A 22,385-nucleotide genomic window follows, 5' to 3' on the forward strand; every position below is an offset into this window, starting at 1 on the left:
AAAGAGAAGACGGACATCAGAATAAGAAGCCTGTTTTTTCTTGAGTCACAACACAGAGCATCTGTTGAGGTGCCAGTGGCAGAGGATCCAGAAAACAACTCATCATCTGTGCTTCAAATCAGCATTGACCATTTTTAAGCAATGCCCACTGCAATGGCTGCAGTAAAATCCAGAGAGACCCTCAAAGCTGAGCATTTCAGTTGAAATCATCAAGTCTCAGATGTTGCAGCTGCAGTCTGTAACACTGACACAAAGCAGAGAAAGGAATCTTTTCCAGAGGCGTGAGAGCAGCCTAAGAGATACATTCAACCTGACGTCCAAATTCACTAGTGTACTCTCTTTCCAGGCACTTCTGTAAAACAGCAAAATGCATTTGAACAATAATCCAAGTAATGCTAATACAATCCATTGCAGCTAGTTACAAAGGTATTGCTTAAATGGGAAAGCAGAGGCATTTGGACAATACATTGGATTACAAAATACACCAAAGCAGAACTTCTGCTCTGCACCCTGCTGAGAATCAGTAGAAAATAGCAGAAGTAGAGACATTATTTGCTGCATCAGCAGTCAGTTCTGTTCCCAACAGTAATGGAAACTGTCATATGGTGCAGCCTTGGAGCACCCACAATCAAAGCCTTTGTGCTCTTTTTGAATAAGGGTTCAGGCAAGGGACAGTGAACTTTGAATCAAAGGAGAAAACAAATAAACAAATAGCCTTAAAATTTTCATTTAAGTTGAATGAGAGAGTTGAATTAATTAAGAGAATGAAGTTTCACTTTCTTTAGGTATTTGAAGAAACAATTGCAAACTCCAAACAGGGGCAGGAAACGATAAACAAGGCTTTAATGGCAACGTCTCCTCATGGAAATCCCCCAATCAGTCTTTGGACTAAAGCCAGTGGCTTTCATTTTTGTTCTGTTCTTGTTGGACAGATCATGGACACATCAACATGCAGTCATTACACAAAACACACAAAGCACAGACATGTCCAATTCAAGCCCTTCAGTAAAACACCTCTACACAGTAACAAGTGCAAGTGTATTGCCATGTGAAAGACTAGACATATTCATACAGATGTGGACCACATCTTCCTTTTAGTAGTCGAATCTCTCAGACTACTCTTGTAAACCTTTTTCCACTAATGCCAGATCATTGCTTGACTTTCTCACAGAAAAACTAATCAAAAGAAAGCCTAAAAAAATCAGGAATATAAACAGCTAAACAAGGATTATGTTGGAAATTAAAGATGTGCAGGGACTATGGAGGTACTAGGGATTTGCACTGCAGTATACCTCTATTCATATGCAGCCCTGGATTAGCCTAACTTGAGTTGTGACCAATTGAATCCTGAGTGACTACAGCTATACCTGGGTTTAAACAGCTGAATTTATTTATCTTAAATGCACATATTGACTTGATATGGATTTTTTTCTCTGACTGCTCTAATCCCAAGGAAGAAGTTATTGCACAAAAAGAGGTAGTGCACTCAAAGTAATGATTTTTTTTAATAGCAGAATAGTCAATCAGCAAAATAAGAAAATATCAGTTACATATAAAGTAAGAAATACCAGTAAAACTTTTTCATATTGTTATTTCTTCTGGGGAAAAAAACGTAGTTAGCTCCTACTGGCTGCAGGGCAGGTTTATGCTTTCAGGGCTAGCAAACACAACTGTTAGCACAATTTCTTTTTGTGATGCTTGGGAATTTCAGTCAAACAGGAGAAATTTTAACGCCGTATTTATTAGAATAACACTGTGTTCAGGAAAGGGATGGAGCCAGGCCCATCACTGGTTACTTCACAGCTAGATGGAAACAACCAGTAGTACAAAGTTCAGGTAATTATTAAAACCACTTATAATAAAGGCGCGAAGACTTCCAAAGAGTAACACTTGCTGAATTAGTGCTAATTTTCATTCAATTTTAAGTGACTATACACAGGCAAAGGGACTTTTCTGCAGTTAGTCCCTCATACTGATATTTAAATGAAGATAGTAAGTGGCAAATGCCTTAGGACAACTGTGTATGGGTAATATCAGTGCAAATAAGAAATGTGTGTATGAATAAAACTGACTTCAAAGGAGCCTGGAATTGCTGGCAGTTCCTAACAAGCCAAGAGTATAAAGAAAGGTACTCAGCATGTAGAGCAGTTCACAAGCTATATATCTGCATTACATGTAATGCAGGTGCTGAAAGAAATTCACCTACTGTAGCATCTGTTTTGCATTGTTAATATCTCAACCAGGGTAAGGTTGTAAGGGGTAAGGTTGAAAGGAACACATACAGGTCAGGAAAGTACCTTTTTATCCAGGTACAGAAAGACACCAGGATAATGCTCTTTTCCCTCTCAGTGACTGAAGCCGTTTAATTACCTATCTGGTAGTTACTTGACCCACACTTGTCACAGACATACTGCCAGTGGAGTAATACTTTAAGCCATCCTTCTGTTTTGAGTAAAAGACAGATTTTATGACAATGCAATGCCACACCACCTCTGTTTCAGTCACACTCCATTTATTCAGTGCTATGATGACTGCTAGCTCCTTATGTTCCTTCAAGAGAATGGGACAAAAACTTTCAGCCTCACAGCATTTCAGTTAGTTTCTGTGCTTTTATTAACAAGCATATAATATTCATTGGCAAAACACTGGATACAAGCTTCACTATCATAAAATCAAAACATTAAGCATTAATCCCCAAAAGGCTTATTCAGACAAAACTAGCCACCAGTAGTACAGAAATTACACAGCAACACAAAGCATAAAAAATTGTAAACTTTTAAATGAAGCTAAGCCAAAAATATGGTTTTACACTCTTGACAGTTCCAGAATCTTTATTATGCCACATATGAGGATAAAAGGCTTAGTGGTTGCACTGGCTAATTGTCCCTTAACTGCAAAATGATCCTGTTTGCAGAAGGAAAGAACAAACTTTCCTTTTGTCCAGATAAGTCACTTGAATTAAAGAGTCCATCAAACCAATACTTTCCATTTCAAACAGAAATAACAAAAATAGTGGAATATCAGTACTCAAAACTCAGGACTTCTTCCTTCAGCCATACCTCTGTTTGAATGAATGATCCCACTGGTTTCTGTGGAACCATCCAGGTTATTACTAAAGTTACCAATGTAAATGTTCATAGAATTGGACATGTAGTTCCTACCCTACGACCAGGACATGGACAGGTCATTGTGGCTTCAAAAGATTTCCAAAAAACTCTTTAAGTAGGATAAAATATGGAACAAATAGTAGAGTCATACCTTTAATTTGTATATAAATAAACAGGTAAAACATGACCTGTTGATTTGCCACAAGACCCAAGTTCCTAGGTAATTTTTGTCCTGACTGCAAGTTTTGATGAGAGCAGAGATTGAAGTATTGTTCCATGTTCTTTAGTATTGTTCTCTGCAACTTTTTATTCAAAAATGGATCTCAAGACCCAAGTAACATCTAATTGTATCTTATGTAGGGAGATTCGTGTGAGGAACAATTTTTGTTACCAACTTTAGGCAGACTAACTAAAGTTGCATTAATGTTTTCAGTGAAACATCCAAACTGAAGTGATTACCTGAGGAAAAGCGGAAACTTGATTTTTCAGTTCAGTAAACCTTCTGTACAAAATGTGTACCTAAGATTCATCTCACTGATGTACAGACTGGTTGGCTTTTTCCTATTATTTTTATCTCAATGTAATATGCAGAATGCTGTAAAACAGCAAGTTATATTTATCATCTAGTAGAAAAAAAAAAATCTGTATATCCCCTAGGACTGTGTTGTTATAAAGACAATAAGAGCCAGATAAGCTTTCAAAGGCTCATAGCCTACTGGAAAAAATAGCACCATCATAACTGTAGTCTGATATTTTTTACGGTCCCATATCTCCTGAGTGACAGTGTTGTGTATACTATTGCACAACCATAGAAAAAAATATTCCCAGGTGTGATGGTACACGAATATACCAGACCTAACAATGGCACAAAACATTTTCAGATAGGCTGCAAGTCTTGTCAATTGCTTCCACAATTCACATTAAGGTTTCTTGCAAGATCGTTTATTTTAAAATATTGCTGACAGATCGTTCTTGTACTTACAGAAATTTTAAATCCCCCATTTCACTCATAAAATAAAAAATGGAACAAAGCATAAAACACACACGTCCACCCCCAAATAACAGCCCCAAATAAAACTCCATTTGAACAAGTGTGAAAAGCCATCTACATTCCTTTTAAACATAATGGTAAGTAGATGCTACATTTACAATTTAAACATAAGCCTAATAAATGCATGTTTCAAACCTATTGCACAAAAGCATAAGTAATGCTCTTTATCCATACAAAACAAAAACATACAGATGAAAGCTACTCAAACTCAATGTAAAAGGAAGAAGCTTGTAAAAACATCTTACAATTTCAATTTATATGCCCGTAAATAAAGCTGGACCACTAAAACCAAACATACTTGGATGGTAAAATAAGACAGAAGGCTTAAAATAGAATAAATAATTTTATAAAGTTAAAATTTAAACCCCCAATCTTATTTAAATTCAATATTATATATTCTATCTGAATTCTTTATTTTTAATGAAAGTATACTTAATGAGACTCTAAGCCCAGGTGATTCATCAGTCTCACTGCTGCTGAGGATAATGCAACAAGATACTTCCTTACTGCAACTATTTACCAGCGTAAGAAATTACAAAAACTACTTCACAGTAATGGCATCTTCACAAAAGCCAAAATCACCTACCATGATCTCATCAGGACTAAGAAATATGTATGGCCGTGTCCAAATTTTAGTTCAACTTTCAACAGTATCAGGGTTACTTTACCCAATATAAGCTTGATATAAATTGTCTCTTAAGTGTCACAGAAATTAAACAAGGCTCAGACCCAAAGAAGACCTTGCTCTACAGTGTAGTCTTTTAGTGAGACTAACATATGGTACAGACAGAGTCACACCACTCCTGAGGGCAATTTTTGAAGTGAAGATGTTATCACATGTGATTTAGAAAAACAACTGAGTAGCTCTGGAGTTTTTTTTGTTGGTTTGGGGGTTTTTTGTTTGGTTTTCTTTGTTTGGTTTTTTTTTGTTGTTTTGGTTTTTTTGTTTTTTGTTTTTTTTTTTTTTAATGGTGCAGTTTTATCAGATTAAACACATTGCAAAAGCAGTTACACACAATTACAAGCAAAAACCCCAGCTATAGGTATTAATACTGGCTTGAATTTATGTATCCATATAAACAGAATTTTCTATATACTGATAGCACCATAACAAATTCAAGTGATTTTAAAGATGATTAGGAAGTTATAAGTTTTCTGTTGTAAGTTGTTACAGCAAGAGACAGATTTGAAAGGCTTCTGAATTTGCCTGTTTGTAATTAATTTCTCAGTTGCTCAAGTACACAAGGAAGAAATGAAATCCCAATGTACTTTAACAGCACTGCATCAATATCTAGTCATACAAAAGTTTCCTGCAGTACACACACTTGAGGTAGACAGATCTCATTTATATGTGTATATGTATATATATATTTTTGTTTGTGTGTATATATATATATAAATATATATATATATATTGTGATTAAGGTGGTTAATCAGAATGCTGTCTGGCAGCTTTAGTTTAATGTCTACATCAGGTACAGCCACTGTGTGTATACTCTGAGTGCAAACAGCTGGGATCCGTACAATCCTGTTCACATTCTCAGGGCCTCAGTGGCAAAGCCAGCCTCCTATTCACACTAGAACAGTAACAATCATGTAAGAAACAGCTCCAGAGAGGCCCAGTATGTCAGCTTGTGTACACATCCATACCACCTGCATTGACTGCTTTCATGGAACGTTTTAAAAATGGTAGACATATGATCTTGTTTGTTCTTTTCTGCCAGATCAAGTAATGCTAAAGACAGAAGAAAAGCTGAAAATACACAAACAGCAAGACAAAATCAGAGCCAAATTTGATTGCATGAATCACAGACATGCACAAACACTACACAAGAACCAGATGTGGAGTTCTGTGTGACCTAAACATTCAAATGCAGCTATCTGAACACTTTCACCTGCATGGACAGCAGCATGTTCTGGCCTTTGTGTGGCTCTCCTTTCCATCTCCACAATTCAGGAGGCTCCCTTTCATTCTCTGCTCACGTAATTTCTTTTTCATTTCCTTCCTACTCACATCTGTGACTGTAATCAAAATAAGGAGCCCTGTTGTCAAAGGTAAGCACAAGCAGCAGCAGAGCTGGGAAAGGAGAACTGAAGACTCCAGAGAGGGAAATTAAGGGAAATGTGCTGAGGAATGTAGCACTTTGAAAACTCAAGAGGAAGAATATTTAAAATGCTTAGATAAATCTCTTGCAGTATCAGCTTCCGGTTACTAAGTAATGCCTTCTAGCAGAAGAAGCAAAGGAGCACAGCAACAGGAAGCAGGGCTTCTTATCAAAAGACAATTTATCAAAAAATAACAGGGTTTAATAATAGGAATAGCGACTAACATTTTCAGCTGACAGGAAAACTCTTCCAAAAATTAGGTTAACTATTTCCAGCTGGCTATAGTAGGGCATACACCGTTTTCAGTGACTTCACACCTGTGCCAGACAAATGTTCTCACAATTGTACTATGGATGATACATAGTGGATATAGCTTGCAGAAATCACTTTCAACCACAGTTTTTTAAAAAGCCAATTATTTGCAAAAACCTTACAAAAAGTGCAGTGAGCCCTGCTAAGTGCCATTGAGGGTGCTTTCTATAACATATATACTTATATGTGTATATAGATGTATGTACCCATACATACATGAATGTGTATTACCTTGCATCCATTAAGGCTGATGCAAGCAAAATTACTAGTTAAGGCCAAAAGGTGCTAAAATAATCTTGTCTTGACTCCCCCTTCCTCCCCACCCCATATAAGTCTGGAATTGCAGTACAGAAAATGCTATTGTTAGCGTTCGAAAACATATAATCACATAGGCAATTAGATGTAGGTGCTTTTATTAAGAGCTCTGAGAATCAGGAGTGCTTTTCACCTCAGATCTGATTCCGCCATACATTCGAGAGGAATGGGTTTTTATATTCTATCGTTATATAACTTCCATGTTAATTATTAAACTTATATTGTTCTATTGTATACACAGATTTTTAGCTAAGCATAGCCCCTTAAGTTTCCAACATAGTTTCTCATGATTCTTCCTATGATTATATAATAATTATATTTAATTATAAACAATCATCACATCTAACAATTATATCATTTATCATACTGCTTATGCAGGTGCAGTGATCTGAGAAAACACAAAGCCTAACATTTTCAGAATCTATCTTTAGCATTTTCTGGGGTCCCATTATCACTATGGTTTCATAAGAAAACAGCTAAAGAAATTTAAAGCTGCCTGTAAGTTTTAATCAGTGAAGTGAAAAATCTGCAATACTCTCACAGTTGTCCAAGAGCCACTGTTTCAATGGCTAGTGATAGCAAATTCTCTCTAAATTAAAAACTGATTTCTGCAAGCCACAAATACATAAGAAATGTTTATTTTTTAAGAAATTCACAAATCTAGCACTTGTGAGTATTTGTCATTATGTGGTGCAATTTATACCATAGCAAAATATATATCACAGCACATTAAAATCAACTGAACTTATTTCTATTAGTCTTACCAAATTAACACGTATACAGAAGTATCAAAACTTTATTAAAACACAAGGTGAGGGAGAGCAATAACTGGGCAAAAATGACAAATTTACTGGTTTCCCAGATTTTCTTAAGTTTTCAATGCAGCATAATAAATTATCACCAGTCACTGTATTATCAGGTATGTTCAATGCTCTACAGAATAACTTGAATAAAGCCAATGCAATCAGGCACACTATATAAGACAATAACACTTTGCAAAAATATAGTTTTTAAAGATTTAGAATGCAAGAAGTAACTAAAGCAACTTGGTGTCAAAAGCAACATATTTATATCACCCCACAACACTCAAACTTGTTTTCTGTGTGTAACTGTAAGAGACAAATCAGGCTGAGCTACATGGAACTGTGAAGTGTTTTCAGTATCTGTAAACTTAATGCTGGTAGTGTCTTGCTGAGTTGAAACTTCTTTCTTCCATACAAAAAAAGTATAAATATTGTCTGCCCAGAAGTCTAGGTAACACATCCCTAGAAGAAATATTCAGGACAGCCCACTATGAAAGCCCTCCAGTCTTCCAAAATTATTCAGCTGGTTTGTGTCATGTGATTAGTGATGCACTAAGAAGGTGCCAGATGATAGTCTCTGCAAAAAGCTCTGTCCAGAAGGACACTTAAGTTCCCTTACAGCAAGTCCATTTTGGGTCTATAATGTAGCAGTAGAGGTGCTTTCTGCAAGACAGAAATACCAATGTTAAGAAACAAATCCAGAACTAATCTGTTCAGTAGGAAAAACTTCTGTGTCATAAACTAAAGCTTCAATTAAAGACAAGAGCAGCTATCTGATCTGTCAAAAATTCACCAAGACAAAGACAAGGTGCAACATCATCTGTGGGGCTCAAACAAGTGATAAAGAACCCTTTCCCCTTTATTTCAGGAAGCAGATTTGTTTATCTTGGAAAACCCTCTGAAGTAAGGGACGTCCAGAAAGCAGAAATTAGAGTATGTGGTACTTCACATATAATAGCTCTCACTTTATTCCTCTTCTGTGAAAGCATCAGTTGATTTTTTTTTATGAATAGGCAAACTTTTACAACCACAACATCCTGCACCATGGACTTTCTGTGTCTCATAAAAACAATTACTTCAGCTTGTTTGTTCTGGACCTTCTGTGTCTCAGTTCCATTTTACATCCACCACTTCTTTCACTTGGGAGGGCAGTTTACAGTTCTGCTTTCCACATGACTCACAATAACACAGATCTCTCACAGGTGAAGAGTAGACTGTATAGATGCACATCAATTTGATGCTCCTGTTTGGTTCTCTCTGCTACACCACAAAACCCTAATGTTTGCATTGTATCCTTTTATCTATACCTATATTCAACTTCAGGTGTTTGTTAATCACCTGTCACTCAGAACTGTAAAGACCATTTCCAGGTCATTCAGAAACACCATAAGAAACAGATTCCAGCAGGATTCCACTTGTGACATCTCTGCAGTTTTAACACTGACCATTGACTTTATCCTGTGACTCTTACACAGGTCAATTATTTTGTAACTCCAAGACAGAAAAATGCTTCTCAACTCCCACATGGACCTCTTCTAGATATGCATCCAAAGCCATCAAGTTATTTCACCTTAGGGTACACTGTATGCTCAGAATGTGTTGCTTTTGCATTACAAATACAAACTTCTTGTTCCAATAACTCTGTGTGTACATATACTGACTTCCCTCCTAATTGTTCTGTTTTGCTACGCATTCTTACTGCCTGAAGGGGTTAAAAATAATACTTTTTGCAGCTTCTACTTCCTCTGACAGACTTGATAACAATTTGACAACTAATACAGTGTTCCCTTTTCTCTTCCAATGAATATTTAATTCTCCTTTCCTTCATTTAGTGGAAACAAATAAATACTTGGTGTCTAAGAATATTGTACTAGATATTTACAAGAAAGTACCTTCTATGCTATACTGCAGTACAGTTCCAAATTATCACTATTTTATAAACATTTTGTTTGGCCATTTCATGATTTACATTGAATCATTATGTCATACCTTAAATCTCCATCTAGTAACAACTACAAACTTCAGCGTATGGTCCTTGCCAAGAATCTCTTCATTGCATAATATGTCCAGCTGACAAAATAATGGTGACAGTTAATTCATTGGGACCCAATGCACCAAACAATATATTTCACATATTACTATACATTTGACAAGACTTTTTTTCTCTGAAGACACTGGAACTGGTAATCCTGAAGTTGCCCTGCAGACAAAAATCATACCAGGAAAGTAAAGGTAAAATCTGCTCTCAACATAAAGTACTGAAAGACCATGTCAATGCCTGCCTAAGAAATATAGTATGATATGGATTTAATGTTTGATTTATCTTCCCAAGCAGTACTAAGGTCCTTTCCTGAAAGCTTTACATGCTTCTAAAAAGCTTGAATACATAAACAAGTGGACAGAAATCTCAAAGAGAGGTGTTATTCAGCATACTATAAATTTTTTTTTACCTAACACCAGTCAGGTGGCATTGTTACAAGGACAGAGGTTTTTTTTTTTTAAAAACACTGTCTGCCATATACTTACATGCTATACTTATAGGGGTTTTACAGATACTTAACAGGTATTTTTTGTTTTCTATCTCTATTTTTAAAAATCTTGATATTAGAAATAGGGAGGATCTCAACATAAAAGTATGAGGATCATATGACTACTAGTCAGCTGAACTACAATATCTGAACATGAACTAAAACCAGGGAACATGTATGAAAACAACAAGTTCCACCAAGGTGGCTTATGTTACAATGTTTTACCCCATAGCCCAGGAAGGCTCGAATGTGCATGCAGTCCACTTACATAGCAGTAACTCAAACCTGAAATAGTCTGTATCAAGCAACCAAGTAACCACGTGCTCAAATTCTACTTCTATATGACTTAGTACTAGTACAATGATTACATGACCATTTATGTATTTTTTAAGAAGGCAGAAAGGGATAACAAAAAAATAAACAGTACTCCAGAAAAGTTTTTCTTCCAGTAGAAACCAAGTAGATTCTTAAGTCACATCTTGGCACACTGCATTGGAGGGCTTACACATGCATATACCAAAAGAATATATTAAAAAAACCCCTTTTGAACAATCCTTGTATCCTTGTAGCTACGTAGCTGCTGGGCTAAAGCCAGGAGTCAACCACCTCTGAGCCAGCTGAGAACAAGACAGGATACATGGTTTTGTTTCAGGAAGACTGGCAGAGTTTGGGGATATACTTGAACCATAACAGAGAGAGAGTGTTAGTCTGAAGTGTACAGAAGCTATGGAGGAAAAGTGATAGAGATGCAAATTGGAGAGGTGCTGTTGACAAAATCGAGCAGCAAGGTGTTGACACACTGGGCTGGAAAGCAGATTATTTGATTTGTATGAAATGTCTTAATGAAATTCAGTGAATCCGTGTCATAATACGGATTTGAGAGATGTCAAGCTGAGAGTCAGCTGAGATGTCCAGAAACTGTTACCAAGATCCAGCCAAGTGATAAATAGGGGCTGCATTCATAGTTTGCCACTTTTAATTTTCAAATCTAGTCTAGGAGAAGTTCAAAGTATTGCCTTTCTTTCTGTACCTTTCAACTTAAATTCTTCTCATGATACCCTGTAAAGATAGGGAAAAGTAGGCATGTGATAACACTGGTTGTGGTAGGTGATAAATAGGGGCTGCATTCATAGTTTGCCACTTTTAATTTTCGAATCTAGTCTAGGAGAAGATCAAAGTATTGCCTTTCTTTCTGTACCTTTCAACTTAAATTCTTCTCATGATATCCTGTAAAGATAGGGAAAAGTAGGCATGTGATAACACTGGTTATGGTAGGCAGCAACTTCAGATTGAGCTTCACTAAGAGCACAGAAAAGAACAAGATATTTGTGGTGCTTTCTCTTCAATGGGGCTTCACTGTTGAAGTGTTTCTGTCTGGCCCCTGTAGAGTGCAGACTTCCTAAAATGTTGGAGATAAACTCAACTACAATATATCAAACAAATAATCTTGCCAGAGTCCATTTAAACACATGTGGAAGCACATAACCAAGCCTTTTTGCTCAACTATTTATAAATGCACATGAAAAGATGCACTGCAAACTAAGTGGAAAGTCCTGTACAGACCCAAGAAAGGACAAGAAAATTGCTATATAACATATAATTCAAGAAGCAGTGTACGCTTCTGTTTTCTGAAAAGAAAATCAAAATAAAAGACATCCTTTTGCAAAGGAACAAACCCACCCCTTTCAAGTTTTTGTATCTGTAGACTTATTTTTAAAAATTAAAATATTACCTCATTAAAAGAAGAAAGGTTGAGTTTTTTGGCAATGAACTTCTTTAGATGCAAGACTGTTGCTTGTGCAGAGCAACGAATCCATTTTCGTTTCAATCCACGCAGTTTGCTGCTATTGCACTCCAAGCAGATGCTTACCTTCAGGAAAAAGGCAAAAAGTTGTTGGCTGCAACAATTTTCTGCAGTCTTATGTATTCCACATGCAATTTTTATTAATCCAGTACAGTAAAGTACAGTACTAGTGCTCTTTAAACTGAAACACCTATTAAGAAAACCGCATTTTCTAAGATTTCATAAGCTGAGTGGTAAATAAAAAGACAAATATGTTCAAGTAGTAATTTTTGATGTCGGAACAAGGCTGCTTCAGTCCAAATTCATAGGTTGTCAATAGCTTAAGAGGGCCATATGTTAAAAGCTACAGCAAGAAAACAGTAAGAAAACCATGGTCAATTCTTAATGATTGCTTCTAACATAATTTCTTGTTGTCAATGCAACTGCTGATCTAGCTTAATTTTAACATGTTTAAAAAGAATGAATACAAATGATATGACAAATATTTCAAATTCTCACTTTTTCTCCCATCCAGCTATTCATTAAAGTCTAAACTCTTTGTAATGGTATGCTTGTATTGCACTAGGAGGATCTAGTAACAAGTACAATCCCTTACATGGCAACTGGGAAGAAAATTAACCCAAGCTAAAGTTACTCTGGACTTGCATAACCAGAAAACATAAAAGACATGGCTTGTTTATACCAAAGGGAAGTTTCACCTTCAAACATGCTTTGTGGTCTAAACTTAAGAGTGGGATTCCCTGATATGATATTTTTATGATACAGGGCTAATACTGTATTAGTATTAAAGGTTGAAAACAAAATATGTAATAAGTTAGTAAGAGTGCTGTTAAGGAAACCTGTCTGCCCATCCAGGAATCACTCTGGCAGTCACATTCGCACCACCTAAGCTGGGAATAAAGCCCCTTCACAGCTACACCCCTCACACTCACATTCAGACCAGGATTCCTTACCAGCTCAACCCCATAGCAGAGTCTCAGACATCCAAGTCTTTCAAACAGCTTAATCGTGGTGCAGTAACTAAATAACAACAGCTCCAGCTGGTGCCTCTGAGAAGGGGCCCAGAACAAAGGAACCCCTGGGCTTTCATACCCTCACAGCACCAAAGTCTGGGGGTCTCAGCTGCTTCTGTGTCTCAGTGTCCAGTCCCCAGGCTGGTGCCACAGGTCCCTGTGCCCCTTCCTGTGCCAAGGGTTGGCAGTTCATGGCCTCTTGCCTTGGGCTCCCATCCAGAGCTCAGCCTGCAGCTCTCATTGCAACTGCACTCTGAGCTACCTGCACTGAATGTGTTAACAGTGCCAGAGGTTTAATTCATAATTACCAATACACATTCAGCTTAATGTATGATGGTAACTAACACTGGGGTACACTCCTGTAGAAAGCAGAAAATTACATTAATTTGTTTTGACAGCAAACTTTGAAGACTCATAAACAGTCAAAACTATAAAGATATTTGCAGGAAGATTTGAATGTATTCTCCATTCCTGCCAAAACCCAAAGGTAAAACCTCATGCTTACAAAAAAGCATTGCCCAAACTGCATCGTGTTTGTATCAGAGAACAGAAGAAGTAGCTTGAAATAAACTTACTTTCTTCTCTGTTAGATTATCAAAGTTACCTTACCAAGCCACAACAGCTAAAACACAAGATAAAACTAGAGCATGCCCTATGAGCCCACCTGTTCATCACTTCGGTGGTAGTCATTATCTTCTTCCTGTTTTTCTTCTGAAGTTTCTTTATTTATATTTTCATCTGCTTTAGTTTCACCTTAGATAAAAAAACCCAGATATATGGCATACATATATATTATTATCATATATAAACTCCACATATACTCAGCAGCATCTTATAGCACTAATACAATTAAAACAGCAAGTTTCAGGACTGCAGAACAGAATAAGCTTTGCTATTCCCAAATTGTGCTTACTGGCTCAAGCAACACTTCCAGCCAACAGCCCGTGACATGAAAGAGGAGAACACCTATGGAGTTCAGCTGCTAGCGGCCCAGAAGCTGGGTAATTTCACAGTCCCCATGTAGGCACTACTGTGGAGACCAACTTTGCCACAAGCAACATGGTATTAACAGCTAAAACAAAAAATTCTGTGCAGAAATAAGGAACAAGGCAATAATCCTATGCTGACTCTATTCCTTGCTGTTATGAAACAATGATTGTAATATACCCCCTGGGCACATACTTCCAACAGATCTGTTCATCAATTTACTATATGTCACCCACCAAAGACAGAATAAATAAAGGACTATTTACCATTTCGATGAGAATCTAGGTGCTGTTTTGTAGAACACGTCTCCCCTTTGATATCCCCTGGAACTTCCATGCCCAGTTTGTGATAAAACTCCCTTTGTTTTTTCATTTCCGCTGTTTAAAATTGCAAATATTAATTCCTGTAATAAAGTTCTAATGCAATATTTATGAAGTTATTCCAAATCCCTTCCCACTATAGGATTGCAAACAAGTGGCGGTAGTGTCATTATTTCCTGTCTTCTATCTCTCCTATTGCATCAAGTTATGCCTAATCTTATTTTTCAGAATTAGAAAAGCATAAAGTTATCTGTAGAGTTACTACTATACTATTACTGCTAGAATGAGATGGAATTTAAAATACTGTAGCTAATTTTAAATATCCCCCATTTTGAATATGACTATATTTCAGTCAAAACATTGGTTTTGAATTTTTATTCGTAGTTATGGTTTTCAATATCCCAGAAATAATTTTTAAAGTATCTATTTAATCACACTGACATTTGGAAATGCCAATTTGGAAAAGCAGCTTCAATAGATTAAAACACTCTATTTAAATGAAAACTTTAACATAGATTAAGACCAAAAAAAAACCACTGAGCAATATTTATAAAGTATTTCTTTAGTTCAACAGATCTAGCGTCAAAGAGGATTATGAAAACAGTAATTGAAAGTTCTCTAACAAAAAAGATCTCTGAAAAATAGCAGAAACTAAAAGCATTTTAAAATTGCATTTTACCTCTGAGAATTCTAGAAAGCTTGCACAACAGGTGTAACAAAAACAAATTAGAGTTATGGTATGGCAACATTTGAAAACTGAATGACTATTCTGCTTTACATAATACTGCTTTTGGAAGAAACATCCCACGTTGCCTCCCACCACCCCCACACTCAGTTGCTGCTAGTACAGGTACGAAATTAAATTAATTGCTAAAAATTACACAAGTGAAAGAGTCTCGTTTTCCACTGTATTTTTTTCTCAGTTGCCCCCCACCCCCAGCCCCTCTTTTCATCACCTGAAACTTTCTTTTAACTTTAATGTCAAGAAGTATGTGCAAACTGACCTTTAAAAAGGTCACACTGCAACTTACCTTCTTGGAGGCCTGGCACAAGTTTGTAAACAATATCTTGCATTGTTCTGTCATGACTAGCAAGGAAAAACAAAAACAAAAACAAAAAAAAACCAAAAAAAAAACCAAAAAAACAAAATCAAAAGCTTAAGTTCATGATCTTAATTGAAAACATTTCTGTTTAAGAAGTTCCAGTACTAACCATATGCAAAAATCTCTAAATTCACCTAAGAAGAATTTTACTTCTCAATCAGTATTTCTATCAAACCAGAAAGAACAGCAATACAAAAGCAACTATGAAAAAGTACAAGCTAAGACAGAAAACAAATGAAAGTTTGAGAAAAACTAGTCTGTAGAAGAATTCACCCCACCGAGTATGTCCTTCTGCATCCAGACAAGTATGACAGTAATAACCTAAAACGCTTTTCCAACTTAGAGATAAACTCATTTTTATTACAAAAGAATCAATAATAGCTTGTTTCTCACACCTATAGACTAATTTCTCACATTTCTAGATTAGTTATCTTTACTAGGATCTTTGAAAATGCATGAGAGAAGTTCACAGAAAAAGACCACAACAAACTAAATTTTACTTTTTTCTTAAAAGGACAAAGTAACTGTGAGAAACATTATTTAGCTAAGTAGCCTGTAGAGGTAGTGTGGCTCAAATGACAAAAAGTCAACAATCCCACTGCAGGACAGTGGGGCCAGATAAGATTCTAAACTTTAATCCCCAGCTCACCTAGAAAAATCCTGTTCTAATCTCAAATAAGTTATGGTCTCAAAGAAATTCAAAGAAATTAAGTATTACATTAAATTCCAATTAAGAAATAGTATAAGAAGCATTTCAAGTGTCTGCCTTGGCTGCTGCAATGTCATAATCTCAAAAGTGTCTGCAATATCAAGTCCTGAATTGGATTTGAACAGAAACAGCTTACAACAGTAGTCTCAGGCTTCTCATCACCTGACATGAGCACTCCACAGCAGTGGAGATCAGTAAGCAAGTACAGAAATGGTGACAAATCAAGACATTTACAAGCAGTAATTACAATATTCTAAGTAGCACTACAAGATTCAGAATATCACTTATCCTAAATTCATGTCATTTTCACCAGCAGCAATCCCGTTTGTACAGGCTGAGATTATGAAGTGTCATTAATGGACTGCAAACACATTGCCAAAATTATTTGAACAAAAATATATAAGTATGACACCACCATTAAATCAGAGGCAACAATTTGGGGGTTGGAACTAAATCATACAGATGATCTTTAAGGTACCAAAGAATTTAAGACTCTGTGATGCTATTTAACAGTATTTAGAAATGTAAACAAGGAGACACATTTGGTTTACCATTTTTCAGACAGAGATGAATAGGAGTTTAAATCTCCATTTTCAAACACCTTGTGATACTCCGGACTGTCAATTATTTTTTAAAAAAAGTAAATAAATATATCCGAAAGTAAGCTGGACAAAGTCTGTTTCAGTTTCAATGGGCAATATTTTACAACTAATTTAAGCAGCTTACTTAACTGAAGCGTATTTAACAATAAAAAACAAATAACAAATTGCCTTCTAGCTGCTTTCAATATCATGCTGTTTCCTGCCCCTTTTTGCACAAAACCCAGGTTTCAGAACCAAGGCAAACATGTTGTCTTACGTGTCATTTATTCATTCTTGCCTATTTGCATGTACCTGTCCCTTTAATTATACACTCATACAGGAGTATGAGTGTATATTATAAATGTGGAGACAGCATACTTAGTTACAGGCTCCTGAATGAGGATGAGCTTGAGCAACGTAAGGGTGTACAGAACATTGAGTTTTCTGTAAAAGTGCTATCAGACTCATTTGCTAAAACCATTGCTTCCAAAATTGTTACAGAAGTGAGAAAGGCATGTTGAAAAGTGCTATGAACAAACAAAAGTTTTTTATAATGGAAACACTACTTGATATGCAACAGCTAATGCAGACACACCATTACAATGTATTTTCATCAGCAGGCGTAAAATGGAAAGAAAGAAAAAGAATGTCTTTTCTGACAAGAAAAGGAGGAAAAAACCCAACAAAAATACTTAATGAACATGTAATTTGACTATGCAAATGCAGATGGAAAATAAGGAGGTGACTGGCAACAGCCAACATGGCTTTCACTATGAGCAAACCATGTCTGACAAATTTGGTGGTCTTCTATGATGAGGTTACAGAGACAGTGGATGAGGAAAGGGTGAGTCATGGCATCTACCTGGACTTGTGCAAAGCACTTGATGCTGTCCTGCACAACATCCTTGTCCCTAATTGGAGAGATCTGGATTTGACTAATGCAGCACTTGGTGCATAAGGAATTGGCTGGATGGTTGCACTCAAAAGAGTTGTGATCAACAGTTCAATATCCAAGAGGAGACCAGTCACAAGTGCTGTCCCTCAGGGGTCAGTAATGAGATCAATGCTGTTTAACATCTTTGTCAGTGACAGTGGGATTGAGGGCACCCTCAGCAAATTTGCCAGCAACACCAAGCTGTGTGGGGCAGTAGACATGCTGGAAGGAAGCAATGCTTAGGAGGTGGGTCCATGTGAAGCTCAAAGTTCAACAAGGCCAAGTAAAAGGTCCTGCACCTGGACTGGGGTAATCCCAAGCACAAATATAGGCTGGGCAGAGAAGTGACTGAGAGCAGCTCTGAGGGGAAGGACTTGGGGATATTAGCAAATGGAAAAATCAACATGACCTGGCAACGTGCACTTGCAGTCCAGAAAGCCAACTGCAACCTAGGCTGCATCAAAAGAAACTCGGCAGCAGATTGAAGCAGGTGATTCTATCCTTCTACTCTGCCTGCAAAAGCCCCCACCTAGACCAGTGCTTTCAGCTCTGGGGCCCCCAAAGGAGGTGGACCTGTTGGAGTGAGTCCAGAGGTGAGCCATGAAAATGACGAGAGCCATGAAAATGACCTCCTCTCATGTGAAGACACGCTGATAGAGCAGCCTTCCAGTATGTGCAGGGAACCCAAAAGAAGGCTGGAAATAGACTTTTTAGACAAGCATGTAGTCACAGGACAAGGGGGAATGGTTTTAAACTAAAAGATGACAGATATAGGTTACATAATAGGTAGAAATTCTTCAGTGAGAGTGGCAAGGCTGGAAGAGGTTGTCCAGAGTAGTTGTGCATACCCCACCCCCAGAAAGGAGGCGGGGCAGGGGGGTCAGTCCAGGCTTCATGGAACTTTGAGAAACCTGAACTAGATGATCTCAAAGGTTCCTTCCAACCCAAACCATTTTATGATGATTCTATGACATTCTTATCGTTCCTACAACCTAAGCAGACCTTTGAAAGATTAACTGAACAATAAAGCTGAAAATTATTTCTCTTATTACTGTCACACAGAAAAGCACTGTTCAAATGAGGCTAATTTTTGATAATTTTGTAAAATGTAATTCCTATAAATGTTTCGTATATATAATTTTTACAACCCAAGCATACAAAATTAGGAATTACTATATCCCATTAAAAATCACACAGAAATTAAACATTTGAGTGTATAGTTCACTTGTTTGTAAGTCTGGAACAAGCTGCCATGCTAAGGCCTTGCAAACTCATAGCAGAAGTTTCATTCTGTATCTCCTTCTCAGTCGCCTTCATAATTCTTTTTCAATGTTTAACATGCTGATAAGCAAGAACGAAAATTCCGAGAGAAGCTGTACTGTATCAAAGGGGATGAACCAGACTAGAATGAACTTCTGCTTTAATACTTACCCAATATACTGTAATGGGTGGCTCTGATGTATAACAATCCTACAGGTTGGACAGGTGTTGTTTTCCTCCAAATATTTCACTAGGCAGCTTCTACAGACTAGTAAAAAAGACATTCACAATTAAAAAGGAATAAAAGTAGCAGAACAGAAGTTCATTTTTCTGCATCATATGTGCACCATGTCTAATCTTGCAGAACACAGTTTCAAGTACCTTTCATAAATTTTCCTGATACAGGGAAAGGATGCACTAGAATTAGAGCATCTATATCTATCAAAAACCTTAACACAGTACACAACACAAAATCTCACTTCAAAATTTACTAGAACAATTTCTAGCAGGTCAACATTCACCTTGCATGGATGACATTACAGGAACTATTTGGCATTGAGATACTAAACAAAACATATTTGCTTTAACCATGGCCACCTACAGAACAAGTGTGTGTGGTGGCAGCACACAAAAAGAATTCCAAAGCAGGAAAGTGGATATCTTGGTGTTGTTTTAATTCTAACTTTCACAGAGTATACTACAGCTGAACTTCCACCAGAAAAAAAAATTACATTGTCACAGACTTTCATTATTAGTAAAATGTCCTGCTAGGGGTTGCTAAGTAGTGATTCACTATCAGGTTGCATGTTTCTATATGCATACACACAATCATCCATTTTTTACAAAGTAAACTATTTATACACCACTCTCCTGCCCCAAAACAGTACTCATAAAACACACTACTAAATTATATCCTCACTCACTTGAAGTTACAACTGAAAAGGTATGGAGAAAAGAAGGGAGGTTTTGAAGTGCACTAGTTCATGTAGTCTTGGTATTAATGCACTTTTCACACAAAACAAAAGGATTTCTGTAACTATAGTACCATCTACCTCTCAAACAAGAAGACAGTACAATTACATAAACACCCGTTGACTAAAAAGAAAGTAACAGTAAATGAAGTACTATAACTTTGCACTGTGTTTTGCATTTACACACCCAGGATGACAGCACTGTTGGTGTCAGAGGTTAGACAAAACCTCATCTCGCACAGCAGTTTGCTCCAGCAGAGTGCGAGAACAGTAGATCCATTTGCAAAAATGAAGCCAAACTCCATTCCTACCAAGTCAATAAAAAGAGAATCTGACAGAGGAAGCAGGGACAGGTATCCTGGAAAGAATATAGGGATGTTGCTAACTTGGGTAGGGAAGGGTCAGAAAAGCCAAATCACAGCTGAAGCTGAACTTGGCAATGGATATGAAGCATTATAAGGGTTTCTGTAAGTATGTCACAAAAAGGTCAAAGAATGTGTAACCCCCAGATAAAAATGACTGGCAAATTAGTAACAATGGACAAGAAGAAGCCTGAGGTATTCAATTTTTCTGCCCCAGTCTTCTCTAGCAATTTCTCCTCCCACAGCTCTTGCATAGATGAACTGCAAAGGAGGCACTGGGGGTGTAAAGTCCCTTCTACTGTGTGAAAAGATCAGGCTCACGAACACCTGGGAATGAGAATACACGCAAGTCTCTGGGACCTGACGAGATGTGTCCCAGGGTCTTGAGTTGGCTGATGTAGTTGCCAAGCCACTAACAGCGACAGTCCTGACAGTCAGGTGAAATCCACGGGGACCAGGAAAAGGGAAACATTGCTTCCACTTTTAGGAAGTGTTAGAAAGGGAGAGATCTGGAAATCACCAACCCGTCTACCTTAACTCTGTCCCTGGGAAGATCATGGAGTACTAGAAGGTGTGCTAAGGCACATGAAGGACAGGGAGGTGACTCCAGACAGCCAGCACAGCTTCACCAAGGACTCTGACCAACTTGATGCCGCTGAAGATGCCCCTGCCCATTGCTGTGGTGATGCATTAGGTGACTTTTATAGTTCCCTTCCAACCCAAAGCATTCTGTGATATCTAAAATATCATCCCACGTTAGTACATCTTCCAGCTTGGACTAGGTAAACACTAACTCCTAAAATGAACTGGTCACAAGTTACCTAATGTTCTGGCAGGTTTCAGTCTGAGCACAGCATCCAAATAAATGCCACTAGATGGCTTATGAAGGGTGCTTGCAGCCATCTAGCTTCTTTTTTTCTGGGGTCAGGTTGGGATTATAAACTCTCCTGAAACTAGAAGTCTTTGGAGTAATAGACAGGCAACATGGAAATCATTCTGTGGTCTGAAACAATATTACTTCTAGATTTTTGCATTACTTTGGTTTTCCAGTATCTCTGATCTCAGTTTACCCAGATATACAGGCATTGATTGTGGACATGAACTGAGCTGTACATTTTCTGATTTCTTATAGACATCAGAGAGGTTTCATCAGAACAGGAACAGACAAGGCTAATGTTCACTTTTTTTATTTCAACAGTTTCACTTCCCTTGACTTTTTTCATTTCAGTATCTAGTTAAAGTTGACCTTCATCCTGATGCATTCAGAAGATGATACGTTTCATAATGTGAGGTTTTCCTTTTCAAAACATAGAAACATTATGAACTTTGTGGTTATAATGTCAGTTTTGTAAGTGTTTACATGTTTCATATGTAAACACTAACAAAACTGATATTATAACCACAAAGTTTAACAAGACTTGCATGTATCATTTAGCCTAGAAATTTAATCAAGGAACAGATACAAACTAAAAAAGGACTGGACTTTTTTTTTAGTTACTACTAATGAAATTTAAAGCAACTGACTTAGCGGCGTACCTGTCACCGACAACTAAAACCACAGCAGAGAAGTAAGTAGGAAAGAAAGTGAAAACACTTTGCTTTCTCCTAAATTCAGTTTTACAAAGATTTGCCCTGTTCTTCCAGAGGGCTGGCCTTGATCCTCCAAATTATTTTCACTAAAGGACCCAAGACCTTCATTTACTACTAAAGAGTCTTTGAATGGCTAAAGATCAGTAAATTAGAGAACAGTTGAAAAGGTAAGAAAAATGCGCAGTTCTGAGTAGAAGACAATGAAAATTTCAAGGTAGTGTAATTTAGAAGAGAATTCACTATCTCAACAGACAGGGTAATTTCATGATAGAATTTTGCAAGGATGCTTTTCCAGGAACATGTATCACTAGCATTATCTTACACAATACAAACAATGCAAACATGTATGAAGTTTTGTTAAAAACATAGGAAGGACTCTGTGCCTCTTCCCACAAAACTAATTATACAGGGCACAGAGCGAAGTAACACTCATAAAATATAAATTGTCAAAATAAGGGAGAAACAAGCCAAAGAAAACCCCAGAAAAAGCAGCAGGAAAAGGTAGTAAGGTGCATTTCCTGACTTTTGC

General features: G+C 37.1%; 1 protein-coding gene across 4 annotated transcripts in view; it reads right to left on the minus strand.

Moving 5' to 3' along the window:
* Positions 1 to 2,589: 2,589 nt before the first annotated feature.
* The window catches only part of PCGF3 (polycomb group ring finger 3), a 55,596-nt gene continuing 35,800 nt past the window's right edge, over positions 2,590 to 22,385 (minus strand). For all 4 annotated transcript variants that reach the window (XM_031063199.1, XM_031063200.1, XM_014310118.2 and 1 more), the window contains 7 exons: positions 19,105 to 19,201; positions 15,378 to 15,433; positions 14,293 to 14,403; positions 13,704 to 13,792; positions 11,955 to 12,092; positions 9,684 to 9,764; positions 2,590 to 8,357 (listed from right to left, as the gene is read on the minus strand). In XM_031063199.1, coding sequence (XP_030919059.1) covers positions 8,310 to 8,357; positions 9,684 to 9,764; positions 11,955 to 12,092; positions 13,704 to 13,792; positions 14,293 to 14,403; positions 15,378 to 15,433; positions 19,105 to 19,201 — 620 coding nt within the window. In that variant the 3' untranslated portion in view covers positions 2,590 to 8,309. The remainder of the gene's footprint in view (positions 8,358 to 9,683; positions 9,765 to 11,954; positions 12,093 to 13,703; positions 13,793 to 14,292; positions 14,404 to 15,377; positions 15,434 to 19,104; positions 19,202 to 22,385) is intronic.

This window comes from Geospiza fortis, unplaced genomic scaffold (assembly GCF_000277835.1).
Source record: "Geospiza fortis unplaced genomic scaffold, GeoFor_1.0 scaffold274, whole genome shotgun sequence".
NCBI lineage: Eukaryota > Metazoa > Chordata > Aves > Passeriformes > Thraupidae > Geospiza > Geospiza fortis.